This window comes from Otolemur garnettii, unplaced genomic scaffold (genome assembly GCF_000181295.1).
Source record: "Otolemur garnettii isolate 467f Iridium unplaced genomic scaffold, OtoGar3 scaffold00025, whole genome shotgun sequence".
Taxonomy (NCBI): domain Eukaryota; kingdom Metazoa; phylum Chordata; class Mammalia; order Primates; family Galagidae; genus Otolemur; species Otolemur garnettii.
Genome location: NW_003852420.1, coordinates 10,527,812 through 10,554,890, shown reverse-complemented (window position 1 = coordinate 10,554,890; position 27,079 = coordinate 10,527,812). Strand labels below are relative to the sequence as shown.

Here is a 27,079-nt window from a genome sequence, read left to right as displayed (position 1 = left end):
TTTTTTTTTTTTTTTTTTGGTGATTTTGGTTAGAATGGAATTGCATTTGTAGATGAATTTATTTCTTTTCAAGAACAATTGAGATTTACTAATTTAATAAAATCATCTTTTTAATGTCTCAGTAAGGTTTTATAATTTTCTTCAAATATGTTAACTGCTTATACTTTGATCTCCAAGTATTTTGTTTTATAGCTAGTATGAATGAGACTCTTGAGGATTGTTTGAGCCCAGGAGTTCAAGGTTGCTGTGAGATACAAGGAGGCCACAGCACTCTACTCAGGGAGCCAGAGTAAGACTCTGTCTCAAAAAAAAAAAAAAAAATTTTTTTTTCTTGTGGTTTTTGTAGGTTGCTATCAACTTATTTACAAATTATGATTAGTCTCTCATTCTTTCTTTACTTTTTTTTTTTGTAAATTTTATTTTTGTCATTTCTGCCATAAGAGTAAAACTTGTTAACTGATGCAGTTTTCATTTCCACTATTTTCTGTGACCCCGTGACTGTTTCCCTCCAGCCTGGCAGTATCCAGGGTGTTCTCTCTATGACACAGCAGAATGTAGGGAAAGGAAGTTCGGTTCTTGGAATTTGTAGTGTCTAAAGCTCTCACCAGGCTAGAAACTGCATATAAGGAGGTGATGGAGCTCCTATACTGGCTCACTTGATGTAATGACCCCTGGCCCATGAGCTTCTCCTGCCCATGATAAGTATAGATCTTAAAAACAAATCTTTTTTTTTTTTTTTTTGGAGACAAGAGTTTCACTTTGTTGTCCTTGGTAGAATGCCATAATGTCATAGCTCACGGCAACCTCCAACTCCTGGGCTTAAGTGATTCTCTTGTCTCAGCCTCCTAAGTAGCTGGGACTACAGGCACCTACCACAATGCCTCGCCGTTTTTAGAGACAGGGTCTCACTCTTGCTCAGGCTGGTCTCGAACCTGTGCGCTCAGGCAATCCATCCACTTTGGCCTCCCCGAGTGTTAGGATTACAGGTGTGAGCCACTGTGCCCGGCCTTTTTTTTTTTTTTTTTGAGACAGCATCTCACTTTGTCACCCTTGGTAGAGTGCCATGGTGTCAGAGCTCCCAGCAACCTCAAACTCTTGGGCTCAAGAGATCATCTTGCCTCTGCCTCCTGAGAAATTGGAACTATAGGCGCCTGCCACAACACTCAGCTATTTTTCGTAGAGGTGTGTGTGTGGGGGGTTTGGCTGTTGCTCAGGCAATCCACCTGCCTTGGCCTCCCAAAGTGCTAGGATTACAGAGTGAGCTACCACACTCAACCCAGATATATACTTCTTTAACTAAAAGTCTATAGATTCAGAGAAAGAAGATAGGGAGAAAGAGGTAGGTTCAAAATGGCCATATGTCCCTGTCTTCTAGGCCAGAAGCCCAACCATTGCCATAAATGGGGAGTGGGGGATGGAACGGGTGAACTATCAGTAGGAGAACCAGGTATCCTTGACAGAGTGGGAAACTGGAATCTGAGGGGACTCTAAGTGGAGTCTGGGAAGTGGCGGGATCCTGTCATTTCTTTGGGCAGTACAAAGGTTGTGCATAGCTGGGCAGCCGGGTCTGGACAGACTACACAGTTCTCACACGCCTCAATGGGGCTGGTTGCCCTAGAGTAATTCGATATATGACCAGAAGCCCAAAGGCAATGAAGAATCTTGAACATTCCCACCAAACAGGCACAAAGGCCACCCAAAGTTCCCACGTACTCAAATGGGGGGCAGAAAGAGCTGAGAGACACAAACCTGAAGAATAGTCATAGCCGAACTCAAGGAATAACACAGTGGTGCCTGTAGGCACCACCTCCCGGGGTCTAGACAAGACAAAGTACATCTTAGCAAACCCAGTGGGGCAGATGCTTCTCCTCTGAGGCCTTGACACTAAGTGACACTCTCTCTCCCCAGATGAGATGGCAAAACTGTCAGGAAGGGAAACACTCTTATAAGGACCAAGAGTAAATTTCCACCACCTGGGAGAATGGTGACTCATGATTGAAATTCAAAGGAATTTTTTAAAAAGCAGGAAAAAAAAAAAAAAAGGAAAGCCTTATTTCTCCCAAACCTCAGTCTGTGGACTGAGTTGCATGCCAAAATGATAAATATTTGTGGGAATTTTTATCTTGTTTCCAGTATTTTATTGTTAGAATGGCATTTGGCATTAATCCTTCGTGTTTTTGATGATGTCAAAGTCCATTTATTTGAGCTCGAGAGTTTCATTATGTTATTTTACTAAATAAATCAGAAATACGTGTTGAATTTTCTCTAATGTCCTTTTGGCATCTATCAAGAGAGTCATAAACTTTTTCTCCTTCAACTTGTTAAGGTAATGAAGTACATAACACATTTTCTTAAACTACCTTTGACTTTTGTCTATTTGTTTTATTCCATGGCTAGACTTTATCATCTTATAATTTATTTACAGTCCTAAAACCAATATTTATATGTGAATTTGGCATGTACATTTTTTAAACATTCTTTTGGACAGGTTTTTTTTTCCTCTTGATACTAACCACTCTTTTAACAAGGATAGACAAGCTTTGATATAGGGGTTATAATTAGCTTGCCTCTAAATTTTTCTCATGCTCTTCTAGAAGGTAAAACTACCTACAGTCAAGATTTATGAGAAAATTTCCACAATGTTATCTGACTGGGTCTGAACATTTGAGGGCGTAAGACCTTTGATGACCCTTTTCCCATCTTCCAGAGTTTGTTGGTCTATTTAGATATTCTGTTTCTTCTCGAGTCAATTTCATTAATTTCCATTTTTAAGTTTTACTTTTTAATCTTTTTTCAAATTTAGAGACAGGGTCTCACAATACTGCCTAAGTTGGTCTTGAAACTCCTGGCCTCAAGTGATCCTCCCACTTAGGCCTTCCAAAGTGCTGGAATTATAGGCGTGAGACACTGTGCCTGGCCTAATTTACATTTTCTTATTTTATCTTATTTATTTTTTTGAGATAGAGTCTCACACTCTATTGTCCTGGATAGAGTGTTGTGGCATCATAGACTACAGCAACTTCAAACTCCTGGACTCGAGTGATCTTGCCTCGGTTTTTCTATTTTTAGTAGAGATGAAGTCTGGCTCTTGTTCAGGCTGGTCCCAACCTCTTGAGCTCAATTGATCCATTTGCTTAGGCCTCTCAGAGAGCTAGGATTATAGGTGTGAGCCACCACACCTAGCCATTATCTTATTAATTAATTAATTAATTAGAGACAGAGTCTCATTCTATCACCCTGGGTTGAGTGCCATGGCATTATATCTCACAGCAACCTCAAACTCTTGGGCTTAAGTGATCTTTTTGCCTCAGTCTCCGAAGTAGCCGCAGTGTCCAGCTAGTTTTCCTCTTTTTAGTAGAGATGGGGTCTAATTCTTGCTCAGGTTGGACTTGATCCTGAGCTCAAGCAATCCACCCAATTCTGTCTCCCAGAGTGCTAGGATTATAAGCATGAGCCACCTTGCCCTGATCATTTTCTTATTTTAAAAAAGTCTATTTCGAGGCACAGTGGTGCATACCTATAGTCCCAGCTACTTCAGAGGCTGAGGGAGGGGGACAAGCCCAGGAGGTTTCAGTCCAGTCTGGGCAACAGGCTGTGTCTCTTTAAAAAAGGTGCATTTTACTTTGATTTTTTTTTTTCTTAGAGACAGTCTCGCTTGATTGCCCTCAGTAGAGTGCTGTAGTGTCACAGCTCACAGCAACCTCTAGCTCTTAGGCTTAGGCAATTCTCTTGCCTCAGCCTCCCGAGTTGATGGACTACAGGTGCCCGCTACAACGCCCGGCTAGTTTTTTGTTGCAGTTTGGCTGGGGTTGGGTTTGAACCTGCCACCCTCGGTATATGGGGCCGGTGCCCTACTCACTGAGCCACAGGCGCCACCCTTTTACTTTGATTTTTAAGCTCTTACTTATGGTTATACCTAACATTCTCTTATCAGAGTGTCTATCCCTGAATTCTGAAGTTTCATCTCAAAGCAGTATTCCTAAGTCCCCATGTCCATTGCCCTCTCCCACATCCTCTCTGATCTCCCGAGGTCACCACAGACATGAAGCTCCCTTTTGTACACATTTCCCGTTAGTAGCATCTCCGCTCTAATTATCCTCCTTCATTTTCTTTTGTGCTCCTGAATCTTCTCATGGGCCAAGTGCCTCTTCTCATTTTTATCCACAGGAGTCTGTTTTTGTCTGGTATCAGGAGTTGTGATAGGGGTTTCCAGTTCTAATATTCTAGTCTCAGACAAAGGAGAAAAACCATACTTTCTCTGGGCTTATTTAGCAGATTTATTCATTTTTGTTTTTTTTATTTGTTTATATTTTGAGAAATGTCTCACTCTGTGCCTGGGCTCAAGCGCCCTGGAGTCATTATAGCTCACAGCAACCTCAAATTCCTGGGCTCGAGTGATTCTCCCTCCTCCTGTGCACCACCCACTACAGAGGTCTGGCTCAGGCTGGTCTGGAACTCCTGAGCTGAAGCAACATTCTCACCTCAGCTTCCCAAAGTGCTAGAATTATAGGCATGAGCCACCATGCCCAGCCCTATTTACCAGATTTAGAGGATGAGCTGAAAGTGAAGCAAAGGGCTAGATCCCCATCTGGGGTAGGAGACAGGAGGCTGACTCTTTCCCATGGCACAAAGGACTCTCCCAGGTCTCACCTGCCTGCATCATCTCCCCAGGCCCATCCTACTACAACCTGCTAGCCATAAAGAAGCTGGACAGCTCTCAGGCCACATCTGTGGTGTCATGTCTCACCATGCTGCCAGTGCTGCCCCACCTGTCCAGGACACCGTGCCATGTTTCTTGATGGTCAAGTACAACCTTAAGTATCCACTTTTATCATAGTTTAAGCTATACCTTTATGTTTTGTGTACATAAAATATTTCATAGTGAAAAGGTTTATTTAAGTATTTGCATATATTTTTACATGTGTACTTTCTTGGAAGCATAACAATGACAGACTTAATAAGGGGTATTTAATGTTTTGCTTAATACAATTCCATACTTAAAGAGATTAAATGACTATTTTTCAAAATCTGGAAAATGACCCAGGTAGCAGGAAAACCCAGGGCTGAACCCAGATGAACAGACACCCTCACAGCCCTGGCTGTGTCCAGAGAGATCTGAACAAGCACCAGTCTCCTTCTTAGACACAGACAAGTTTGCCTTCTATCCTCACTCCAGAGTGTCAATTACTCACGGGGTTTTGAACCGCAGGACCTAATCCTTGCCAGTCTGGCTTTGTACACTCCAGGGGTTTTCTAATGATCTCAAAGAGAGGACATTCTTTTTTTAAAAAGGTCTTTAAATACAGTTCTAACACCGTTTCCCTTTAAAAAAAAAAAAAGGCGGTGCCTGTAGCTCAGTGGGTAGGGCGCCAGCCACAATGCACCAGGGCTGGTGGGTTTGAACCCAGCCTTGGTCTGCTAAAAACAACCAACCAACCAACCAACCAAAAAATAGCCAGGTGTTGTGCTGGGAGCCTGTAGTCCCGGGTACTCCAGAAGCTGAGGCAAGAGAACTGTGTAAGCCCAAGAGTTGGAGGTTGCAAGAGAATTGCTAAAGCCCAAGAGTTGGAGGTTGCTGTGAGCTGTGATGTGATGGCACTCTACTGAGGGCAACAGAAGTGAGACTCTGTCTCAAAAAACAAACAAACAAACAAAAAAAGCATTTCCCTTTGGAGACAGAGGGTTGAAAAATGAAGCTGTATCCATGTCTCCTAACTTGGCTAGGTCAGCAGAACTGTGGACAAAGGCCAAGGCATCAGATTTAGTCACTGCAGAGAGGTCACTGGTGATAGCAGGGCCACATAACAGGTGAATGACACAGTTAATGACATCAAGCTCAACTGAGTGCAGGCAGTGGGAACTCATCACGCACATATTACAGGGATCATTCTGGCTGCTGTGCTGATAAGTTTAAGATAAGAAAAAATATTACGGTCACAAAACAAAAATTGATTGTTATAAAACATAAAAGAAAGTCCTTGGACATTAAAACCATGATAGCAGAAAACAGTAACAGAAGGAGAGGAATTATTAATGTAACAGAGGAGTTGGACATTGGAAGAAAAAACTGAGGAAATTTTCCATAAAGGAGATCAAAAAAGACCAATACTTGAAAAATAGAAAAGATAAGGACTAATATCTAAACAATCAGTTCCAGAAAAAGGAAACAGAGACATGTGAGTGAAAGAAGTTAATTTCAGAAAGTTTCCTAATACTAAGGGAACTGGGTTTTCAGACTGAAAGGGCCCAGGGTGCTTGGCACAATGTTTAATGAGTGCTGGATAAAAGTAGGCCAACAGCCAGCCATGTCACTGTGAAATTTTGGACAATCCTACAAGCATTCCGAGGAAAAAACAGCAAAGAACTAAGAATCAAAGTGGCACCAGAATGCTCCAAGATGTCACATGAAGAGCTGGGAGGTACTGCAGTCACACCCTCCCCTCCTTAGGGGGACAATGAACAGATAGGACAGGGGAGCACCCTCCTTTGTGGAGGGAGTTCCTTGTGATGAAACGGATCAGGTACTAGGAGATACATACGAATGCTGTCCTGTTTGGGCTTAACTAGTGAGACATGCATAGAAAATCACACAACTAAACAAATAAGACTGTTAACTGCAAAGGAAACTAAAAAGTTGTGCCAGAAGTGAAAAGTCAGTCATACTAAACGTTCTGGCTCGGTTGTGTATAGGGTTTATACAGCCTTAGTGACGCCAGCATTAACACGGACCCTACCAAAATGATACAATTACATGGACAAAACGGAGGGACTGGAAGTGTGCATCTGTGGTGAACGATGGCCTAACTCTCCAGCTCCCACTAGATAGTCAATTGATAAGGCCTAATATTGAGAAGCCAACTAAGTGGTGATTTCTGGTGGGGATGCAAAGTGTATTGACTTTTAGGATTGTAAAAGGTCCTGCTGGAAGAACCCAAGGTGGGTGTCTCCTGGGGAGAGATGGAAGGAGGAGGTACTCAGAGGACTACAGGCTTTCATAATGAACATTATGGAGCTTTTTTTCCTTTTAGACAGAGTCTCACTCCGTTGCCATGTGTACAGAGCCATGCCATCATACCTCACAGCAACCTCAGACTCTTGGGCTCAAGTGATCTTCCTGCCTCAGCTTCCCCTACTGGCGTCCACCACAATGTCCAGCTATAGTTTTTTCTATTTTTAGTAGAGACAGGGTCATTTTTTTTTTTTTTTTGAGACAGAGTCTTACTTTGTCACCCTCAGTAGAGTGCTGTGACCTTATACCTCACAACAACCTCAAGCATTCTCTTGCCTCAGCCTTTCAAGTAGCTGGGACTACAGGTGGCCTCCGCACCGCCTGGCTATATTTATACACAGGTCTCGCTCTTGCTCAGGCTGGTCTCGAACTCCTGAGCTCAAGCCACTCAAGCAATCCACCTACTTTGGCCTCCCAGAGTGCTAGGATTACAGAAGTGAGCCACTGAGCCCAGCCTGCTTTTGTTTTTTTCTTAAACGTCCATTGATAATTTTGTGAAAAATAAAACAAAGGGCAGTGAGTTTTAAAGCTTGTGGCTCAGTGAGTAGGGAGCCAGCCCCATATACCAAGGGTGGCGGGTTTGAACCCAGACCCGGCCAAACTGCAACAAAAAAATAGCCGGACGTTGCGGCAGGCGCCTGTAGTCCCAGCTACTCGGGAGGCTGAGGCAAGAGAATCGCCTAAGGCCAAGAGCTGGAGGTTGCTGTGAGCTGTGACATCACAGCACGCTACCAAGAGTGACAAAGTGAGACTCTGTCTCTAAAAGAAAAAAAAATAGCTGGGTGTTGTGGTGGGCACCTGTAGTCCCAGCTACTCTGGAGGCTGAGGCAAGAGAATTGCTTGAGCCCAAGAGTTGGAGGTTTCTGTGAGCTGTGACACCAGTACACTTTGTTACAAGGGTAACAAAGTAAGACTCTGTCTCAAAAAAATAAACTCAGAAAAAAAGATATATATATAGTATAAAGTTTCCCATAGCAAACTCATGTTCACAAATAACCAGAGACAAACCCAAGTGTTCAACAATGGGGGTGGGGGATGAGGCCAGGTGAGGTGGCTCACACCTGTAATCCCAGCACTTAGGGAGGCCAAGGCAGGTGGATTTGCTTGAGCTCACAGGTTTGAGACCAGCTTGAGCAAGAGTGAGACCTCATCTGTAAAAACAGCTGGGCGTTGTGGTGGGCACCTATAGTGCCAGCTGCTTGGGAAGCTGAGGCAAGAGAATTGCTGCAGCCCATGAGTTTGAGGTTGCTGTAAGCTATGATGCCACAGCACTCTACCAAGGGTGACAAAGTGAGGCTCTTTCTCAAAAAATAAAATAAAATAAAAATAAAACAAATTTAAAACAAAACTACTCTAGTTTTTCATTCCTTATCTGATCACAAACTCATCCCATGTCTCCGAGTCAACCTTAATCTCCAGCTCTCCCCATGTCCAGCCTGTGGGCCCCAGATCACAGCACCTATTACCAGCTTTGGGCTGGCCAAAGTTCTCTTCCCCACCTGCCCACCACCCAGGGAGACTGTCTCGTGGTCTGCTCAGCCTCATTTCCTTTCCAATGCACTTACTGAGCAACAGCTTCCTAAATTATAGACACCCTCCATACTGCAGTGGAGGAGTGCCAGGACCTCCACTGGACACCACCATGAACAGATAATCCAGCCCCTTGTATTTACATCTCACCTAGGCACATCCTCTTATATACTTTAAGACCTAATACATGTATAATGTATATTCTCTGCAAATAGTTGTTATACTGTATTGTTTTTACTGTTTTTTTTAATTGTAGTTTTTTTCCTCCAAATATTGGGTGGTTGAACCCCGGATGTGGAACTCACAGATACTAAGGGCTGATGGCGTTCATTTCTATTTGTTGGATACATGGATCTCTTTCTACCTAAGTATGCTGTAAACCTCTTAAAGACGGACATAGTGGACGATCCTTTCTTCAGAACGCCACACGCAGCACTTCCTTTGCATGTGTCTGGAGTCTCGGAAGCTTCTTTTCTACAAATGGACCTTGAGAACTTGTTAGAAGGCTCTACTTGTATGCCCTTGAAGAAAGAATGACCCTCTATTGGGGAAGGTCGTCCTTGTCGACCAAGTGCACAGCTTTGGGTGAGGCTCACATGGAACTATGAGGGGACACCTACCTAGCCAGCCAGATCAGGCAAATCAACCCTGGTGATTGATGGGATGACAGATGTCACAGCCAGATCACCCTCATAGCCATCCCTTTTCTAAACAATTTTGGTCTGCATGTTAGGCAGAAAATATCCAACCTTTTTGATGCCTGGCAAAGCTGTGTGTTCTGTATCTACCCTAAAAATATTTCATGAATAAATTTAAAGGTAGGATTCAGGGTGAAGTGATATGCAAATTTAAATCAAAGTCTGGCGCCTGTAATCCCAGCACTATGGGGGACTGAGGCAGGAGGATTGCTTGAGTTCAGGAGTTCAAGGCTTGTCTGAGAGTGAGACCCCGACTCAGGAAAGAAATTGAAAAACCCAGCTGGGTGCCTTGGCAAGCACCTGTAATCCCAGTGTCTTTGGAGGCTGAGGCAGCAGGATGCCCATAGCCCAAGTCTGAGATGGCAGTGAGCTACGATGCCATTGTACTCTGCTCAGGGCATAGGGTAGACCTCTGTCTCGACAAAAAAAAGAAAATAAATAAATAAAATAAGTAAATCAAAGTCTGGAGATAAAAACCAAGGTTAGATTACAGTGGTGACTGATCAGAGCTTTTAAAGTTCTATGATCTAGTTCTCCAGATAATGTTTAGAGTTGTTTTAATAGATATTTTGCCTCTAAAGTTTGTCTCAAGTTTCAAGGTTCAGTGACTCAGAGCTTGGTATGTAAACACGGGTTTGCCCTGCCAACACCCTATGTGACTTGACAACTTTGTGCCTGCTTCCTGTGCTTTCCTAGATTGCAAAGTCCTTTCCTTGGTACACTTTTTACTGCTGGTTTGGTAAAAGTAGAGAGAGAAAACTTTGTTTTTATTTTATTTTACGTATTTTATTTTTTTGAGACAGCGTCTCACTATGTTGCCCTCAGTAGAGTGCCATCGCGTCACAGCTCACAGCAACCTCCAACTCTTAGGCTTAAGCGATTCTCTTGCCTCAGCTGGGACTGCAGGTGCCTGCGAGAGAGATAACTCTGTTACCCCTTGCAGGAGGTGGGCAGTTGGAAACCCTGGGCAGGGCGACACAGTGGAAGATCATCTTGAGTCAGTGTTCAAAGTGAGCAAGAGTCCTCGATCCTGGGCCAGCATCATTCCATGGCTCTTTTGGTATCATTGTGTTTTCACTTCTCATTAAATGGGGAAAATACTAAGCATTTTCTGATATCCCCAGTTTAACATACGCATATCAATAAATGTGATGTACCCCATTAACAGTATAAAGGACAAAAATGACATGACTATCTCCGTAGATGCAGAAAAGTCATTTGACAAAATTCAGCCTTCTCTCATGGTAACCAAGTCTCCTCAAGTGAGGAAGAGGAAGAATGTGCCTCAACCCAAGGCAGGCCATATAGGACAAGCCCACAGCCAACATGCCTGCCCTGAACAGTCAAAGTGTCTCACTGTGATAACAAGACAAGGGTGCCCACTCTCGCCACTCCTCATCAACACAGTACTGGAAGTCCCAGCCAGGGGAATTAGGCAAGAAAAAGGAATGAGAGGCATCCATACCAGACAGGAAGAAGTAAATGAATTCAGTGAAGTTGTAGGATACAAAATCAACATACAAGGGCAGGTGCTGTGGCTCATGCCTGTAATCCTAGGACTTAGGGAGGCTAAGGCAGGCGGATTGCCTAAGCTCACGGGTTTGAGACCAGCTATAGCAAGAGTGAGACCCCTAGCTCTAAAAAAATAGCTCTGCATCAACCGTGCCTGTAGCTCAGTGGGTAGGGCGCTAGCCACATACATGGAGGCTGGTGGGTTTAAACCCAGCCAGCTAAAACAATGACAACTACAACAACAAAATAGCTGGGGCGTTGTGGTGGTTGTCTATAGTCCCAGCTTTAGGAGGCTAAGGCAAGAGAATTGCTTAAGCCCAAGAGCTGGAGGTTGCTGTGAGCTATGACATCACAGCACTCTACTGATGGCAACAAAGTGAGACTCTGTCTTAAAAAAAAAAAAAAAAGAAAAAAAACCCAAAGTGAAATAAACATACAAAACCATGTAGCATTTATCTATACACTAACAATGAACTATCCAGAAAAAACATCAAGCTAACAATTTCATTTATAATAGCTACAAAAAAGGTAAAATATTTAGGAATAAATCTGACATTCCCCAGAAGGGCAACTTGGAATTCTTGAATCCCATGAGTAAAATTTTCAGATTAGGCTGGGCACAGTGGCTCACGTCTATAATTCTAGCTCTGGGAGGCTGAGACAGGCAGATTGCTTGAGTTTGGGACTTGGAGACCAGCCTGAGCAAGAGTGAGACACTGTCTCTACTAAAAATAGAAAAATTAGCTGAGCGTTGTGGTGGGTGCCTGTAGTCCCACCTACTAGGGAGGCTGAGACAAAAGGATCTCTTGAGCCTAAGAGTGTGTGGTTGCTGTGAGCTATCTCTCCATGGCACTCTACCCAGGGTGACAGAGTTGAGACTGTTTCAAAATAAAATAAATAAAATAAAAATATAAAAACTAGCTAAGTGTTATGATAGGAATCTGTAGTCCCAGGTACTGGGGAGGCTGAGGAAAGAAGATCACTTGAGCCCAAAAGTTTGAGGTTGCTGTGAGCTGACTGGACGGCACTATACCCAGGGTGACAGTGTCCTCTTGTCTCAAATAAGAAAAAACATAAGATAGAAAAATCATCTGGGTGTTATGGTGGGTGCCTGTAGTCCTAGCTACTGGGGAGACTGAGGCAGGAAGATGGCTTGCACCCAGGAGTTTAAGGTTTCTCTGAGCTAGGCTGACAACGTGGCACTCTAGCCTGGGCAACAGAGACTGTCTCAAAAAAAAAAAAAAAAAATTCAGATCACAGCTACAAGAACAGGTAGCCTGATTCCCTCACCACATGCGTTCCTCAGGATTGCCCTATCTCCTAATGCAATTTATCTCAACCACTATGGGTTCATATTCCTGCCTCCTCTCAACTCTTCCAGGTCACAAATGCTCCAAGGTTGTGCCGTGACCCTATTGCTGACATCACTTCAGGGGGGAGTAACGTAAGGGGATATTAGTTCTGAGAGTGTTGGTCTCAGGGCAAACTCTGCAGATGTTAACTAGAGAAAACCCATTCAAAAGATGAGCATCTTGGCTCAGCGCCTGTGGCTCAAGTGGCTAAGGCGCCAGCCACATACACCTAAGGTGGCGGGTTCGAATCCCCAGCCCGGGCCTGCTAAACAACGATGGCTGCAACCAAAAAATGGCCGGGCGTTGTGGCGGGTGCCTGTAGTCCCAGCTACTTGGGAGGCTGAGGCAGGAGACTTGCTTGAGCCCAGCAGTTGGAGGTTGCTGTGAGCTGTGATGCCATAGCACTCTACCCAGGGGGATAGCTTGAGGCTCCGTCTAAAAAAAAAAAAAAAGATGAGCATCTTGGCCAAAAAAACTTCATACCACAGATTGGAGCATTTTCTAGCTGGCTTTTCTGAAATTAGTGACAGGCATGAAAAGAATGGAGGTGTTAGAAACCCACGGACAGGAAAAAAGACCAGCACCTCCGAGGTGTAGAGTCCTTCCACTGTGTCACACATCACACTGTTGCATTACCCTGGGCTTTCAGGTTACCAAAGCTTGTTCTACCTCTGCTACAGACCTTCTCCATCTTCAGGACTCCTGTTGTGAACTTCTCATTGATCACCCAAATCGGTGGTTCTCAACCTTCCTAACGCCCGTGACCCTTTACTACTATAGCAATGAAAATAATTTTGTGGTTGGGAGTCACCACAACATGAGGAACTGTATTAAAGGGTTGCGGCATTAGGAAGGTTGAGAACCACTACCCCAAATGATCTTCACAAAGCCTTCTTGCTTTGTTTCCACAGCACTTCTATGAACCTTCCTCAGGAGTTACTGCTTTAACCAGAGAACGGTGGCTCAAGGAGGGACTATACCTCTGGGTGCCTCACTACCCCACTGCACTGCCTGAGGAGGTCCAGTCCCAAGGTAAGGAAATGGACTGGGGGGCGCAGGATGACTCGCCAGCCTTCTCAGACACTGACACGCAGTGAACATCTGGGGGTGTGTGCGTGTGTCTTGCTACACAGTGCGGGCTCTGACTTCACAGACAAGCCCAAGATGCTGCCTGACCAGTTCCCTACCCATGCTCACATTCCAGAGACCACGGCATCTGAGGAACATGGGGCAAGACTGAGGGCAGGTGCACAGGAAGAGGTGAAAAGAAACGACAAACAAGCTCCAGGAGAAGCAATCTGACGACACTCCCTCTGCGAAACCTCTAGTCTTTAAGGCGTTCCGGCTAAAATGGGGTGCTTCCGTCCTCCCTCCAGCCTACCTTTTCCACAGAGGACTGGAACACACAAATCCCCCAGACCCAACCACATGCAGGCAAAGCACCAGAGTTCTGAGCTCCCCTCTCTTCTCCTGCAGGCAGGAGAGAGGGAGAGGAGCTCTGCCTGGGCTGGGCGGACAGTCATGCTGGGTCCTGCCCTTGGCTCTGGAGTAGTTCTGTCATGCACAGCAAGTCCCTCAAGATGTTCCCAGGAATGACAAATGGGCTCTACTTCCTGAAGCCAAAGGAGTGACCTTTACTTTCTCAAAGAGCAGCTTTTATTTACTGAGCCCTTCCTACTGGGTCTGTGTGAAGCACCCTCTGGGTTTTACTTAATCCTCACCATCACTGAGGTAGGAACTGGTTTGTCCTCACTCTGTAAGAGAAGGAAACGGAGGCTCCATGACTGAACTACATACCTGGGAGGCCAGGGGCCTATGGGATGGAAACTAGGAGAGAAGCTTCAGGATAGAAACTCAAGGAAAATTAAGGCAACCAAGGTCAGCAGAAAGTCAGTCTGTGCCAGTTAATTGGAGGCTCCCCTGTGCCAGCTGGTACACGAGGTCGTCAACAGGACTTGGTGGTCAGAGCAAAGGGTGCCAGGCATTGACTCACCAGGTAGCAACAACTGTCTAGCCTCCAAACAACTGATGGAGGGCCATTTAGAAAGTGTCAATGAAATGATACCCGCCATTGCAACTGTCTATACCTCAAAGGAACATAGTGTTCTAGGATGGAAATGTACCTGAAATTTTAGTTCATTTGACAAATAAGCACTTAGGAGCGCTGTTAGACTTTGTGGGAGGGTTTAAGACACAGTCTTTGTCCTCAGTGAGGAAAGTTAGCGAGCTGGGCATAAAAGTAACAGTGGAAACTAGCAAACTGGAGAATCCTGCTCAGTTCAAGCTACTTTTACTAATTTGCTCTACTTGGCTGGAGCTTTTTTTTTTTTTTTTGAGACAGAGCCTCAATCTGTCACCCTGGGTAGTGCTGTGGCATCAGTGCTCACAGCAACATCCAATTCCTGGGCTTAAGAGATTCTCTTGCCTCAGCCTTCCAAGTAGCTGGGACTACCCAGCTTTTTTTTTTTAGTTGTAGTTGTCACTATTTGGCAGGCCCGGGCTGCATTCAAACCCGCCTGCTCTGGTGTATGTGGCTCTGGTGTATGTGGCTGGCACCTGTAGCTGGCACTTGAGCTACAGGCCCCGAGCCTGGCTGGAGCTTCTTAGTAATGAAGGACTGTGACTATCTGATTTTTCAAAGTCCAAAATCCAGATCATTTTAAAGAACGAAATGCAGGCCAATGTGTAGCTGCTCACTGACTGAGGCCTATCTTTTCTTCTTATACTTCCAGTACCTCACAAGTACTGGCAGAAAAGGAGTGCTCAGTGTGTATCTTGTATACTGACCATGTGATGCTCGTCCAAAGGAGAACCACCAGCATGGTGAAGGGTCTGCACTCTCCCCCATATGCAGAACGCTACGGGGGAGAAGTTTTAGCCTTGGAAATGACTAAAGGAGGCATATAGTGCAAACGAGAAAATCCTAATAAAGTTAGGGCACACAGTTTGGCCTATGTGGTGAGGCTGTTATGTAAAATATACATTTGACAATTAACCAAGTACCCTGCTACTTTTACTGCCTATGACTCTCTCTCTCATTTTTTTACTTGCCCAGTCTCTGAAAAGGGAATTCAGGCTATGCCTAATTTGAATCCCGAATATAACCCTATAACCTAAGAATCTTAACGTAACTTGGAGGTTTTTCTAAGGTTTAAAATAAAATTAATATGTAATAAAAGTACCTGGCCCGATGCCTGGCAAAGAATTCAAGAAATGTTTACTCTTATTTCAGAGGTTTAGATATTTTCTATAAAGCACCAAAGAACATCGTAATAGTCTACATAAAGAAGTTGTAAGGAGTCTGATTTTAGCTTAATGGATGATACTTCTGTTAACAATGCCAGCTGGAATGAGATTATGAGCATGAATGTTCAAATAAAGCAGCAAGGGTCATTACTCAGGGGACACTGGAAGGGATTCCTCCCCAGGTAGGAAGCTGGTTTCTGCTCTTAGGATGTTATAACTACATGCACAGGATGGAAACTACTCTTACACATTAAAGAGGATGCAGCTGATCTGCCCAAGTATGGAAACGTATACAAAATCAAGTGAGGGGAAAAGAAGAGAATTATAAAACCATACAAAAGGAGCCAAAATTAAAAAAACAGGTATATATGTTTATGTAGTTAGAAACCTGAGGTGAGCTGGGGGAGAAAACATTTACTCTCCATCCTCTCAGATGTTTACTTTTCACTTTATACCTTTTTGTTCCATTTTCATTTTTTTGACCAGCAGCATCATTACCATTACAAGGAGCAAATTATTTAGCTTGGCAGAGACCTTCTGGTCTGAGCTTTGTTTTACAAACACTGCCCAACTTTATATATCACTTCACACCTTCAGCGTCAAGGCCCAAGGATTCTAGAGTATTGGACTCCCAGCCCACCCTCCCATTACCAAGTGCGTCTAACCTCAGAAGCTGCTTTAGGACACCTTCTTTCTGGCCCTCCACTTCCTGAGTCCTCCTTTTTCTTCCACGTGCACTCATTCCACTGGTGCTCTCAACTGGCCCTATGGCTCCTAAGACACTGTCCAAATACTGACTCCCAGATTTCTATTTCCAGTCTAGAACTCCTCCTGAACTCCAGATACACATGGGCCCTGGAGTTACCTCCTCAACAGCTCCACCCAGGTATCAAGGAGATACCTAAAATTTAACATATGCAAAACTTATCTTCACACCGTAACTTGCTGTACCCACAGCCTTCTAAATTGCTGCTGATGGAATGTCCAAGCTTCTAGCTCCCCAAGTCCACAACCTTAGAGTAAAAGAATGACTGGAAAGAAGAGTCTGACTCATGCCAGTGACCTGAAAACAAAGGCAATCCTCAATGTTGGGATTTAAGACATTGTAAGATCATAAAAGTATCTTCTGAAATGTTTAAAGTTGACTCATTTTAAGTTTAGGATCTGGATTTCAACATTTTAATTTTTGAGTATAAGTCACTTTTTGCAAGCTAGCAAACAATCAGCCTAAGGCAATCTAGTCTTCTAGGGATCTATACTTGCCATCTTTAGAATGATATCATTACACAAGGTGCTGGCAAAAGGGTTATAAACTCTAAATTACCTTTATCTACCTTTATTTTTCATTAGGAAATAGCCAAAAGTTCATTCTTTAAAAAGCATGATATACAGAATATCTTGATCTGTACAGGACACAATGAATGGTCCAAATTACATGCTGTTCAACCTACTGGCGATACAGATCAGAGCTGGCCAAGGATCGGTAAACAGAGAAAGGGTTTAAATTTTGAAAACCTGCTCTGCAATTTAAAAAATTCCCAGTTGCTGTCATAAGAAAGCAAGTAAAAAATACTACAGATATTGGATTTTACCACGTTCTTCAACTAGAACACGAAGGTAGCAGATAAGTAGACATTTAAAAAATAAATTACTTAGTAATAAGAAATTAGACATACTGCATTCTTCCATGTGCTGCAAAAACAAATTGATAACGAAGACTATGTAAAAGAAACATTCACCTCTAAAGTGGTGGTGGTAGCAATACTTTCCACTACAGTACAACCTCCCGTTTTCCCGGATAATTAACATTGCTCCATGATACATATTCCTGTGGAAAAACTTGCTAGGAGTTTTTGCCAGGGCCAGGAGATGAAAAACAGAGCATGTCCTAATTAGCTAATTAATAAGCTCAGTTAACATCTTTGGGATGGACCCATAAAATCTGGCCATTGTTTTGTTAAACATAACAAACTTCAGAATCCCTTAGCCCTTAGCCATAGTTTCTGCTCAGGATCTCCAATTTAGGTCTAGTTCCACTGTAACTCCTCTCCTCAGGGCTGAGGTGGGTGGGTGTTAGTCATCGAAGTCTGGAATGTCATCGTAGGAGTAACCCCGGTAGCCTTTGGATGCATAGTAGGCAATGCGCAGGTGGTAAAACCCAGGAAGGAACACCAGAATACCAATGATCAGGACCGGAACGGCTCGGTCTGCCCCCTGGTGGCAGAAAGAAAAAACATTAGTACAGCCCAAGTTAGAAGTTTTTCTCAGAAAAACAGCTGTTTAGGCTAGGCATGGTGGTTCATGCTTATAATACTAGCATTCTGGGAGGCTGGGGTGGGAGGATTGGCTCAGGAGTTCAAGACCAGCTTGAGCGAGAGTAGGACCACATTTCTACTGAAAAAATAAAGAAAAATTAGTTGGACGTCATTGTCATGGTGGGCACCTATAGTTCCAGCTACTTGGGAGACTGAGGTAGAAGGATCATTTGCACCTTGAGTTTGAGGCTGCTGTGAGCTAGGCTGATGCTACTGCACTCCAGCCTGGACAACAGAGTGAGACTTTATCTTAAAAACCAAACCAAAACAGTGTGGCGCCTGTGGCTCAAAAGGGTGCTGGCCCAATATGCCGGAGGTGGCAGGTTCAAATCCAGCCCTGGCCCCCAAACCAAAACAATTCTCCCCCGGCCCCCGTCTCCCCAGAAAACAGCTGTTTATATCAGGGGCAAGAAATGTATAGGTAGGTAGGTAGGCCTGGGATAACTCGTGCCTGAAAGCACAGAATCTACCAAAAGCTATAGATTTGAAGGACACACGAGTAACTTTAACGCACACTTCCTGAATAAATATGGGCCAATTTATATTTGAAAAATAAAAACTAGGCCAGGCATGGTGGCTTGCGTCTGTAATCCTAGCACTCTGGGAGGCTGAGTTAGATGGAATGCTTGAACTCAGGAGTTCGAGCCCAGCCTAAGCCAGAGCGAGACACTGTCTCTAAAAATAGCTGGGCATTGTGGCAGGTGCCTAGAGTCCTAGCTACTTGGGAGGCTGAGGCAAGAGTTGGAGGTTGCTGTGAGCTATGACACCATAGCACTCTACCTAGGGTGACAACCTGAGACCCTGTCTCAAAAAAAAGAAGAAAAACTATAATTAAGACATAAACATGTAAACAAAATGATAAATTAGTACTAACAAATCATTCCATACTAACAATTCTTTGGTCACTTCTGGAAGTATATTTTTATAAAAGTGGATAAATAGAGAAATAAGCCTTTTCCCTATCTTTGCTAAACACACTATACTTTAGGGTAACCAAATGGTAGATTTGAGCAAGTTCCTTATGAAAGTATTTCAGCTGATAAATGCAGAAAATGATAGAACTGGATTCATTAGTGGAAAGGGTGATGGGAAAGTTTGTAATTGGCAGATGGTGCCTGGATCCAGGGTTGAATCTTTTAATATCATTTAAAATTAGGCTACCACTGGGCACAGCATTTTAGGAAGCCAAGCTAGGAGGATCACTTGAGGCCAGGAGTTTGAGGGCAGCCTAAGCAACAGCAAGACCCTGTCTCTATAAAAATAGAAAAATTAGCCTTGCGTGATAGTATGCACCTGTAGTTCCAGCTACTTAAGGAGGCAGCGTGCAAGGAATATTTGAACCCAGGAGTTCAAGGTTACAGTGAGCTATGACCTTACTATGGCACTCTAGTGGGTAGTAGGTAGTTGCTCTGGGTGACAGAGCAGGATCCTGACCCTTTAAAACAAAACAAAAACAACAACAAAACCAACAATTCATCACATGCCTCCTAGTGTAATATTATAGCACTGATTTTCAAAATGTGGTCCATGTACTTCTAGCATTCCCTGTAAATTCCTGGGCCCCATGCTAGACCTAGAGAACTGAAATAATTTTTTTTTTTTAAAGAGACAGAGTCTCACTTTATCATGCCAGTAGACTGCTGTGGCATCAGCTCACAGCAACCTCCAACTCCTGGGCTTAGACAATTCTCTTGCCTCAGCCTCCTGAGTTTCTGGGTGTCTGCCACAACGCCTGGCTAATTTTTGTTGCAGTTTGGCTGGGACCGCCACCCTCGGTATATGGGGCTGGCACACTAACCACTGAGCCACAGGCATTGCCCCAGAACTGGAATAACTGTGAGTGCAGCAAAAGAATCTCTGTGCTAACCCATCAGTCAGGCCATTCTGCTTGATGCTGAGTTTGAGAATTAATGTGCTATAGCAAATACACATCTCTTATAATTGTTTTTTTTTTTTGGAGGTAAGCGTCTCAAGTTGTTACCCTGGGTCGAGTGTCATGGCTTCATAGTTCACAGTAACCTTCAACTCTTGGGCTCAAGTGATCCTCTTGCCTCAGTTTTTTTATTTTTAGTAGAGATGGGGTCTCACTTTTGCTCAGGCTGGTCTCGAACTCCTGAGCTCAGGCAATCCACCTGCTTCAGCCTGCCAGAGTGCTAGGATTATAGACGTGAGCTACCTTGCCTGACCAAAATAATCTTCTTAAAACAAATAAAACTCAAACTGAATCTAAGCAAGACACTGAATCTAAGCTTGTAGAAATACAAGGAATAGGGGAACAACAAGATAAATATTATTAAGACAGTGCCATTGGAGTTATGTAAAACTGCTACACATACATATTGAAGATACTTTGTTTTTTCTTTTAAGAGACAGAGTCTCACTATGTCACCCTGGGTAGAATGCCATGGCATCATAGGCTTAGGCGATTCTCTTGCCTTATCCTCCCGAGTAGCTGGGACTACAGGCGCCCGCCCAACGCCCAGCTATTTTTTTGTTGTTGCAGTTTGGCCAGGGCCAGGTTCAAACCCACCACCCTTAATAAATGGGGCCAGTGACCGACTCACTGAGCCACAGGTGCCGCCTGACAATGCACACTTAAGAATTTACCAGTGATGGGCGGAGCCTGTGGCTCAGTGAGTAGGTCACCCGACCCATATACCGAGGGTGGCAGGATCGAACCCGCCCCGGACAAACTACAACAACAAAAAATAGGCAGGAGTTGTGGTGGGTGCCTGTAGTCCCACCTACTCAGGATGCTGAGGCGAGAGAATAGCCTAAGCGCAAGAGCTAGAGGTTGCTGTGAGCTGTGATGCCATAGCACTCTACCGAGGGCGACAAAGTAAGACTCTGTCTTTAAAAAAAAAATAAAATTTACCAGTGAGATGTAAATATAGTATTTAATATATAGGAAAAAAAGTTAGGTGGACAGATGGAGAAATATATATATTTTTTGTTTTAGTTTTTTGGGTTTTTTTTTGAGACAGAATCTCAAGCTGTCACCCTGGGTAGTGTGCTGTGGCACCACAGCTCACAGCAACCTTAAACTCTTGGGCTTAAGTGATCCTCTTGCCTTAGCCTCCCAAGTAGCTGGGACTACAGGTGCCTGCCACAACACCTGGCAATTATTTTTGGTTGTAGCTGTCATCATTGTTCAGCAGGTCTGGGCTGGATTCGAACCTGCCAGCTCCAGTGTATGTAGCTGGCAACCTAGCTCCTTGAGCTACAGGCACCAAGCCAGATGAAGCAATATTGGCAAAATATTTTTAACTATTGATGCAGTGGTGGACACATGGGGGTTAATTATGTTATTCCCTCTACTTCTACTTAAAATGTCTGTTAATAAAAAGCAAAAAACTCCATGCCCCAAAACAGAATCTGTGACTTTATTAATTTCTTAGCATCTTTATCTATATTTATAAGATAGTTTTATATACAGGGCGGCACCTGTGGCTCAGTGGGTAGGGTGCTGGCCCTATATGCTGAGAGTGGTGCGTTCAAACCCAGCCCCGGCTAACTGCAACAAAAAATAGCCGGGTGTTGTGGTGGGCAACCTGTAGTGCCAGCCACTTGGGAGGCTGAGGCCAAAGAATCACCTAAGCCCAGGAGTTGAAGGTTGCCGTGAGCTGTGATGTCACAGCACTCTACTGAGGGTGATAAAGTGGGACTCTGTCTCTAAAAAAAAGGGGGGAGGGTGGCACCTGTGGCTCAAATGAGTAAGGCGCCGGCCCCATATGCCAGAGGTGGCAGGTTCAAAGCCAGCCCCGCCAAAAAAAAAAAAAAAAAAGGTAGTTTTATATAAACTACATGGTGAAATATTTGTTGCATTGATCTTACTTCTGTCTGCTTTCAATTATTTTTCCTCCAGTATTCTTTATATAACTTACATTTCTTTCTTTCTTTTTTTGAGACAGAGTTTCACGTTCTCACCCTTAGCAGAGTGCTGTGAGCATCATAGCTCACAGCAAACTCAAATTCTTAGGTTTAGCCTCCAGAGTAGCTGGGACTACAGGTGCCCACCACAACGCCTGGCTATTTTTGGAGAGGAGGTATTGCTCTGGCTCAGGTTGGTCTTGAACCCATGAGCTCAGGCAATTCACCCAAGTGAATGCCTGGATTACAGGTGTGAGCCACTGCGCCTGGCCCTGACTTACATTTCTCTGAAAAAATGTTTTTCTTTTTTAATTTCAAAATATTAAGGGGGTTGAGCAGCGCCTGTAACTCAGTGGGGATACTGCCAGCCACATGCACCAAGGCTGGCAGGTTCGAACCTGGCCCCAGCCAGTTAAAATGAAAACAACTGCAGCAACAACGACAACAAAAATAGTTGGGTGTCAGGGTGGATGCCTGTAGTCCCAGCTACTTGGGAGGCTGTGGCAAGAGAACTGCTTAAGCCTAAGAGTTTGAGTTTGCTGTGAGCTGTGATGCCATGGCACTTTACCCAGGGTAAAAGTTTGAGACTGTCTCAAAAAAAAAAAAAATTAAGAGGGATGATGGGAAAGGGAGAGTGGTGAGCTCTCATCTCTCAGGTACAATGCAGCAGTATGTGGCACACCTCCAGGGGGAAGGGCTCAACTGCAAGTTGGACTTTACCTAACAAATGCCAACAGTGTAACCTAATTGTATGTGCCTTTTTATTAATGTGCAAAAAAATATTGAAGGGGTACAAATGTTTTTGTTACATGGATAGCTTTTATAATGATTTAGTCAGGGCTATAAATACTTTTAAAAAAAATAGTATTATTGGCTTGGTGCCCATAGTTCATTGAGTAGGGTGCTGGTCACATACACTGAGCCCAGCCCCGGCCTGCTAAACAATGACAACTACAACCAAAAAACAGCTGGGCGTTTGGCGGGCGCTTGTAGTCCCCAGCTACTCAGGAGGTTGAGGCAAGAGAATCTCTTAATCCCAAGAGTTTGAGGTTGCTGTGAGCTGTGATAACACAGCACTCTACCAAGGGTGACACAGTGAGACTCTGTCTCAAAAAAATAAATAAATAAATAAAAATAAATAGTATTGTCCAGGATGGCCTTAAACTCCTGGCCTCAAGTGGTTCTACCATATCTACCTTCCAAAGTGCTAGGACTACAGGCATGAGCCACTGTGCTGGGCCAGCTTTCAATTTTTATATCATTAAAAGAGGCCTCACTATGCCCCTTGGATTAACACTGCATGCTTCAATGACAGTTAACTGAAGACACAGTCCTGATTTTAGGTGCTCAGATTTAACTGCACCAAGAAAGCCTCTGGTAGCTACACAATAGCTATGAATTAACTCACAACCTAAGGTAAAGCAAATACACTTCTTAAGAACTATATGCAGACACTTTTTTGGATGCTAATCCCAATTCAGTAATACTCACAATTTTAGCTCTTGGGTATATTCTTTCTGTACGGTGATGTGACCACCAGCCCCTGCCTGCTGTTTGTTAACTGTGGTCAGAATCAGTTCAGGATCATTGCAACTCTATGTGTATCGGGACAGCCCGTGAGGAAGTACCACTACTTTTAGGTTTCTCTTTTGAGACAGAGTTTCACTATGTTGCCCTTGGTAGAGTGCCATGCTTCATAGCTCACAGCAACCTCAAACTCTTGGGCATAAGCGATTCTCTTGCCTCAGCCTTCCAAATAGCTGGAACTATAGGCGCCCTCCACAACACCGGCTTTTTTTTTTTTTTTCTTTTTTGCAGTTTTTTTGGCCAGGGCTGGGTTTGAACCCATCACCTCCGGTGTATGGAGCCAGCGCCTTACTCCTTTGAGCCACAGGTGCTGCCCAACACCGTTTTTTTGTTGTTGTGGTTGTCACTGTTTAGCAGGCCTAGGCCGGGTTCGAACCCACCAGCCTTGGTGTATGTGACCAGCACCATAACTACCAGGCTACAGGCGCCAAGCCCACTTTTAGGTTTTTAAGGTATCATACCGAAGCTCAACAGGAACTTCAACCAAACCCAATGTAAGAAGGACTGATTTATGATTCTCAGTGACCCCAGACCTATAGTAGAATCACTCTTTCTCTCCACTCACCAGAGGGCTGCAAAGCTAAGATAATACAATATTACTCCAGCTACAATCTTTTACCAATTAGGAATCTTGGATGCCAGGCTCAGCTGTGCTGTTCCAAACTGTGACAGTGGGCAAACTGCTTAATATCTCAGAGATTAAGTTTGCCCATCTGTCATCACAACTCTCATAGAACCATGGAAATTTATCGTTGCTCAAAGGAAGAAAAACATGTTTTGTCATCAGAGAAAAAAACATAAAAGAAAATCTTTCTGTTGAAATCTGACGTACTAGATATGAATATAAAAACAACAAAGGCTTGGCTAACATTTTTAAAGATCTCACAGCACACTCCCCATGTCCGCTTACCCCTTTGCTGATGTAGCCCGACAGCAGGAGGGAGCCTATGATGATGAGAAAGGCGCCAATCAGAAACAGGACCGTGGCAAGTACGATAGCCTTATAAGGAATCTTAGGAGGGCTTTTCTTAAACTGGAAGAGATCAAAAAAAGACAAGAAAGGACATCATGAAAATACCACAGCTCCGACATTTTAAAATGGGGAGAATAATTAAGAAAAACAATTGATGGTTCCTGTGTCTTAAAATATGTCCTTCTACCCAGTGCAGCTCTGGGAAAGAAAGGACAGAACACACAGCAGATAAAGCTCTTGTTACCGCTCTAACGTCACTCAGTGGAGTCCTACGGGAATGCCATCCCTTCTAATTTCTAGTTCTACTCTTATTCTGGGACCAGCCTGAGCAATGGTAACGCCCCATCTCTACAAAAAAAAGAAAAAATTAGCTGGGTATGGTGGCAGGCACCAGTAGTTACAGTGACTTGGGAGGCTGAGGCAGGGGATCGCTTGAGCCGGGAGTTTGAAGTTACAGGGAGCTATGATGATGCCATAGCACTCTATTATACTCTTGCCCAGGTGACAGAGCAAGACTGTCTCAAAAAAATAAAAATAAAAGAAATTTAAAAAGATTTCTAAGATTTGGCTCATGGCTATCCATGATCTAACTGGCTGGAAGCCTCTATTTTTCTCTCTCCTTCAAATGTGGATCCAAAGAGTACATCAATTTACTCCTTTATTTACATTTAAAGAAATGGTTCCTATTACTTTCTCTTTGGCCCTAGATTCACCAGAATATTCCAAGGGGAAGCAGACAAAAGGAGAAGCTATACTACTACATCATTAATGTTTAAGGGAGGATGCAAACTTACTATTGTGTTTTACTTACTGTTTGTCAGAAAGAATACCTTTAATAAATTGGATCTCATGACATGAGGAAAGAGGGAAGATTCCCACATTCTGCAGGCTTTAGCAGTAAGTTTCTCCCTTAAAGGATGAACTGGCTTTGACTAATGTGCACATAAAACTGGTGAAAAAATTCTACTTACCAAAGATTTTTAAGTTCCTCAAAAAAACTTCACTTAAGAAAATACAATCTGATTATTTTCTCTATAAGCTAAATAATCCTTACTACCTATGACATGAGTCTGATGTTATAACTAGAAATTCTTAGAGATGGGCAATATTGGAACTGGTTTGAAACTGCCCTGCCAAGGTCTCCTCCTGCAAAGTTTACCTAAAAGGGTTGCAGAGCTAAGTATACTTCTTGCTGCTCCCTCTAATCCCCAAGAGAGTTTGCAAAACCTCCATGGGAAGCACCTCCTGCTAACTCAACAGAAGCACACAGCCAATTCTGTCAGTTCCCTTCTGCATTTACCTGAAGGTCAATGTAGCCATCATCTGTACTGGAGAGCCTGGAGTATTTCACTTTACTACTGGGGATTCCAGTAGCCAGGTTGGTACGGGAAGGCATCATAACACACTGACACAGCTATACTCTGAAAACAAACAAAAAAACCCCTTTATTATCTGTAGATGACAGAGGTGCATTATGGCCAATGAGTTCATGACTCTCAGATGTTACACATAGGAGTTATAGGATGCCATGTCGTATTTGCTACTGACAATTTAGGCTCCACTGCTCTTAGAACCAGATATCCCTCTGACACAGTAAAAATTTTATCATTATGTATTTGCTTTGGTTGGTCCTTACAGAATGAAAACCAAGACACTAAGAACCAAATCCCAATTTATCTGGTCACCAAGGTTCCCTGCCTCCTAAGTTTTCCAAAGTCACACAGAGATTGGGTGGAAGAGTGGTGACTTAAATCCAGTGACACCACAGTACTGTCTAAGAAAAAGACATCCATGTGACACCACAGTATGGTCTAAGAAAAAGAGTGGCATATAGTCCAGTGATTCTCGTACTTGTAGGGAGGGGCAAGAGGGCAGGGAATCGAACACACTCATATTGTGTTTTGACTGTTTCCCTTTGATGGATATCATTCTTTAAGGCAAAAGATCTACAGTATGCCTGCTCCATGCCCCATCCCAAGCACTGAAAGTAGTACCTTTATTTTTTGATTACTTCTGCAGCTATCTCAAAAAAACTGAATAAAAATCTGGTTTATTGGCTCTGCACCTGTATCTCAAGTGGCTAGGGCACCAGCCACATACACTGGAGCTGGTGGGTTCGAATCCAGCCTGGGCCTGCCAATCAACAATGATGACAACTACAACCAAAAAAAAAAAAAAAAATGCCTGGCAAATAGCCCTCTAAGTTGTGGCGAGCGCCTGTAGTCCCAGCTACTTGGAGGCTGAGGCAAGAGAATCACTAAAGCCCAAAAGCTGGAGGCTGCAGTGAACTGTGACCCATGGCACTCTATACAGGGTGACAGCTTGAGACTTTGTCTCAAAAAAAAAAAAGAAAAAAAATCTGTTTATTGATCAAAATATTAAAAACAGACAAGAGTAGTAAAATAATGACACTTGTTTAAATGACAATGGATATGATTTTAAAGCAAAACACTTAAAAAATTTTAAATATTTTAGCTGGGCATGGTAGCTCATGCCTGTAATCTAAGCATTTCGGGAGGCCAAAGAGGAGGAATGCTTGAGGCCAGGAATTCGAGATGAACCTATGTGATACATCAAGACCCTGTCTCTATAAGAAATAGAAAAATTAGGGTCAGGTGGTATATTCTGTAGTCCCAACTACTTGGGAGGGTGAGCCAGGAGGATCACTAGACTCCAAGGCTGACATTAGCTATTATTGCACCACAAACTCTAGCCCAGGTAAAAGCAAGAGACTCTGCCTCAAAAAAACCAAACAAGTTTGAACTTGTACATTTTTCCTCCATAAAGTATCAAAGTTATATAAATAAGTAAGTCTATTTTGATCACAAAGCTATTTAATTTTTATTTATTTATTTATTTTGAGACAGGGCCTCAAGCTGTCCCCTGGATAGAGTGCTGTGGCATCACAGCTCACAGCAACCTCCAACTCCTGGGCTCAAGTGAGTCTCCTGCCTCAGCCTCCCAAGTAGCTGGGACCACAGGTGCCT

The 27,079-nt window shown here is 43.6% G+C and overlaps 1 protein-coding gene across 3 annotated transcripts in view; it reads right to left on the bottom strand.

Moving 5' to 3' along the window:
* Positions 1-15,697: 15,697 nt before the first annotated feature.
* TMEM230 (transmembrane protein 230) overlaps positions 15,698-27,079 on the bottom strand; it is a 13,756-nt gene continuing 2,374 nt past the window's right edge. For all 3 annotated transcript variants that reach the window (XM_023512143.1, XM_023512142.1, XM_012804150.2), the window contains exons 2-4: positions 25,393-25,513; positions 24,030-24,152; positions 15,698-17,561 (exon numbers count right to left, since the gene is read on the bottom strand). In XM_023512143.1, coding sequence (XP_023367911.1) covers positions 17,421-17,561; positions 24,030-24,152; positions 25,393-25,491 — 363 coding nt within the window. In that variant the 5' untranslated portion in view covers positions 25,492-25,513 and the 3' untranslated portion in view covers positions 15,698-17,420. The remainder of the gene's footprint in view (positions 17,562-24,029; positions 24,153-25,392; positions 25,514-27,079) is intronic.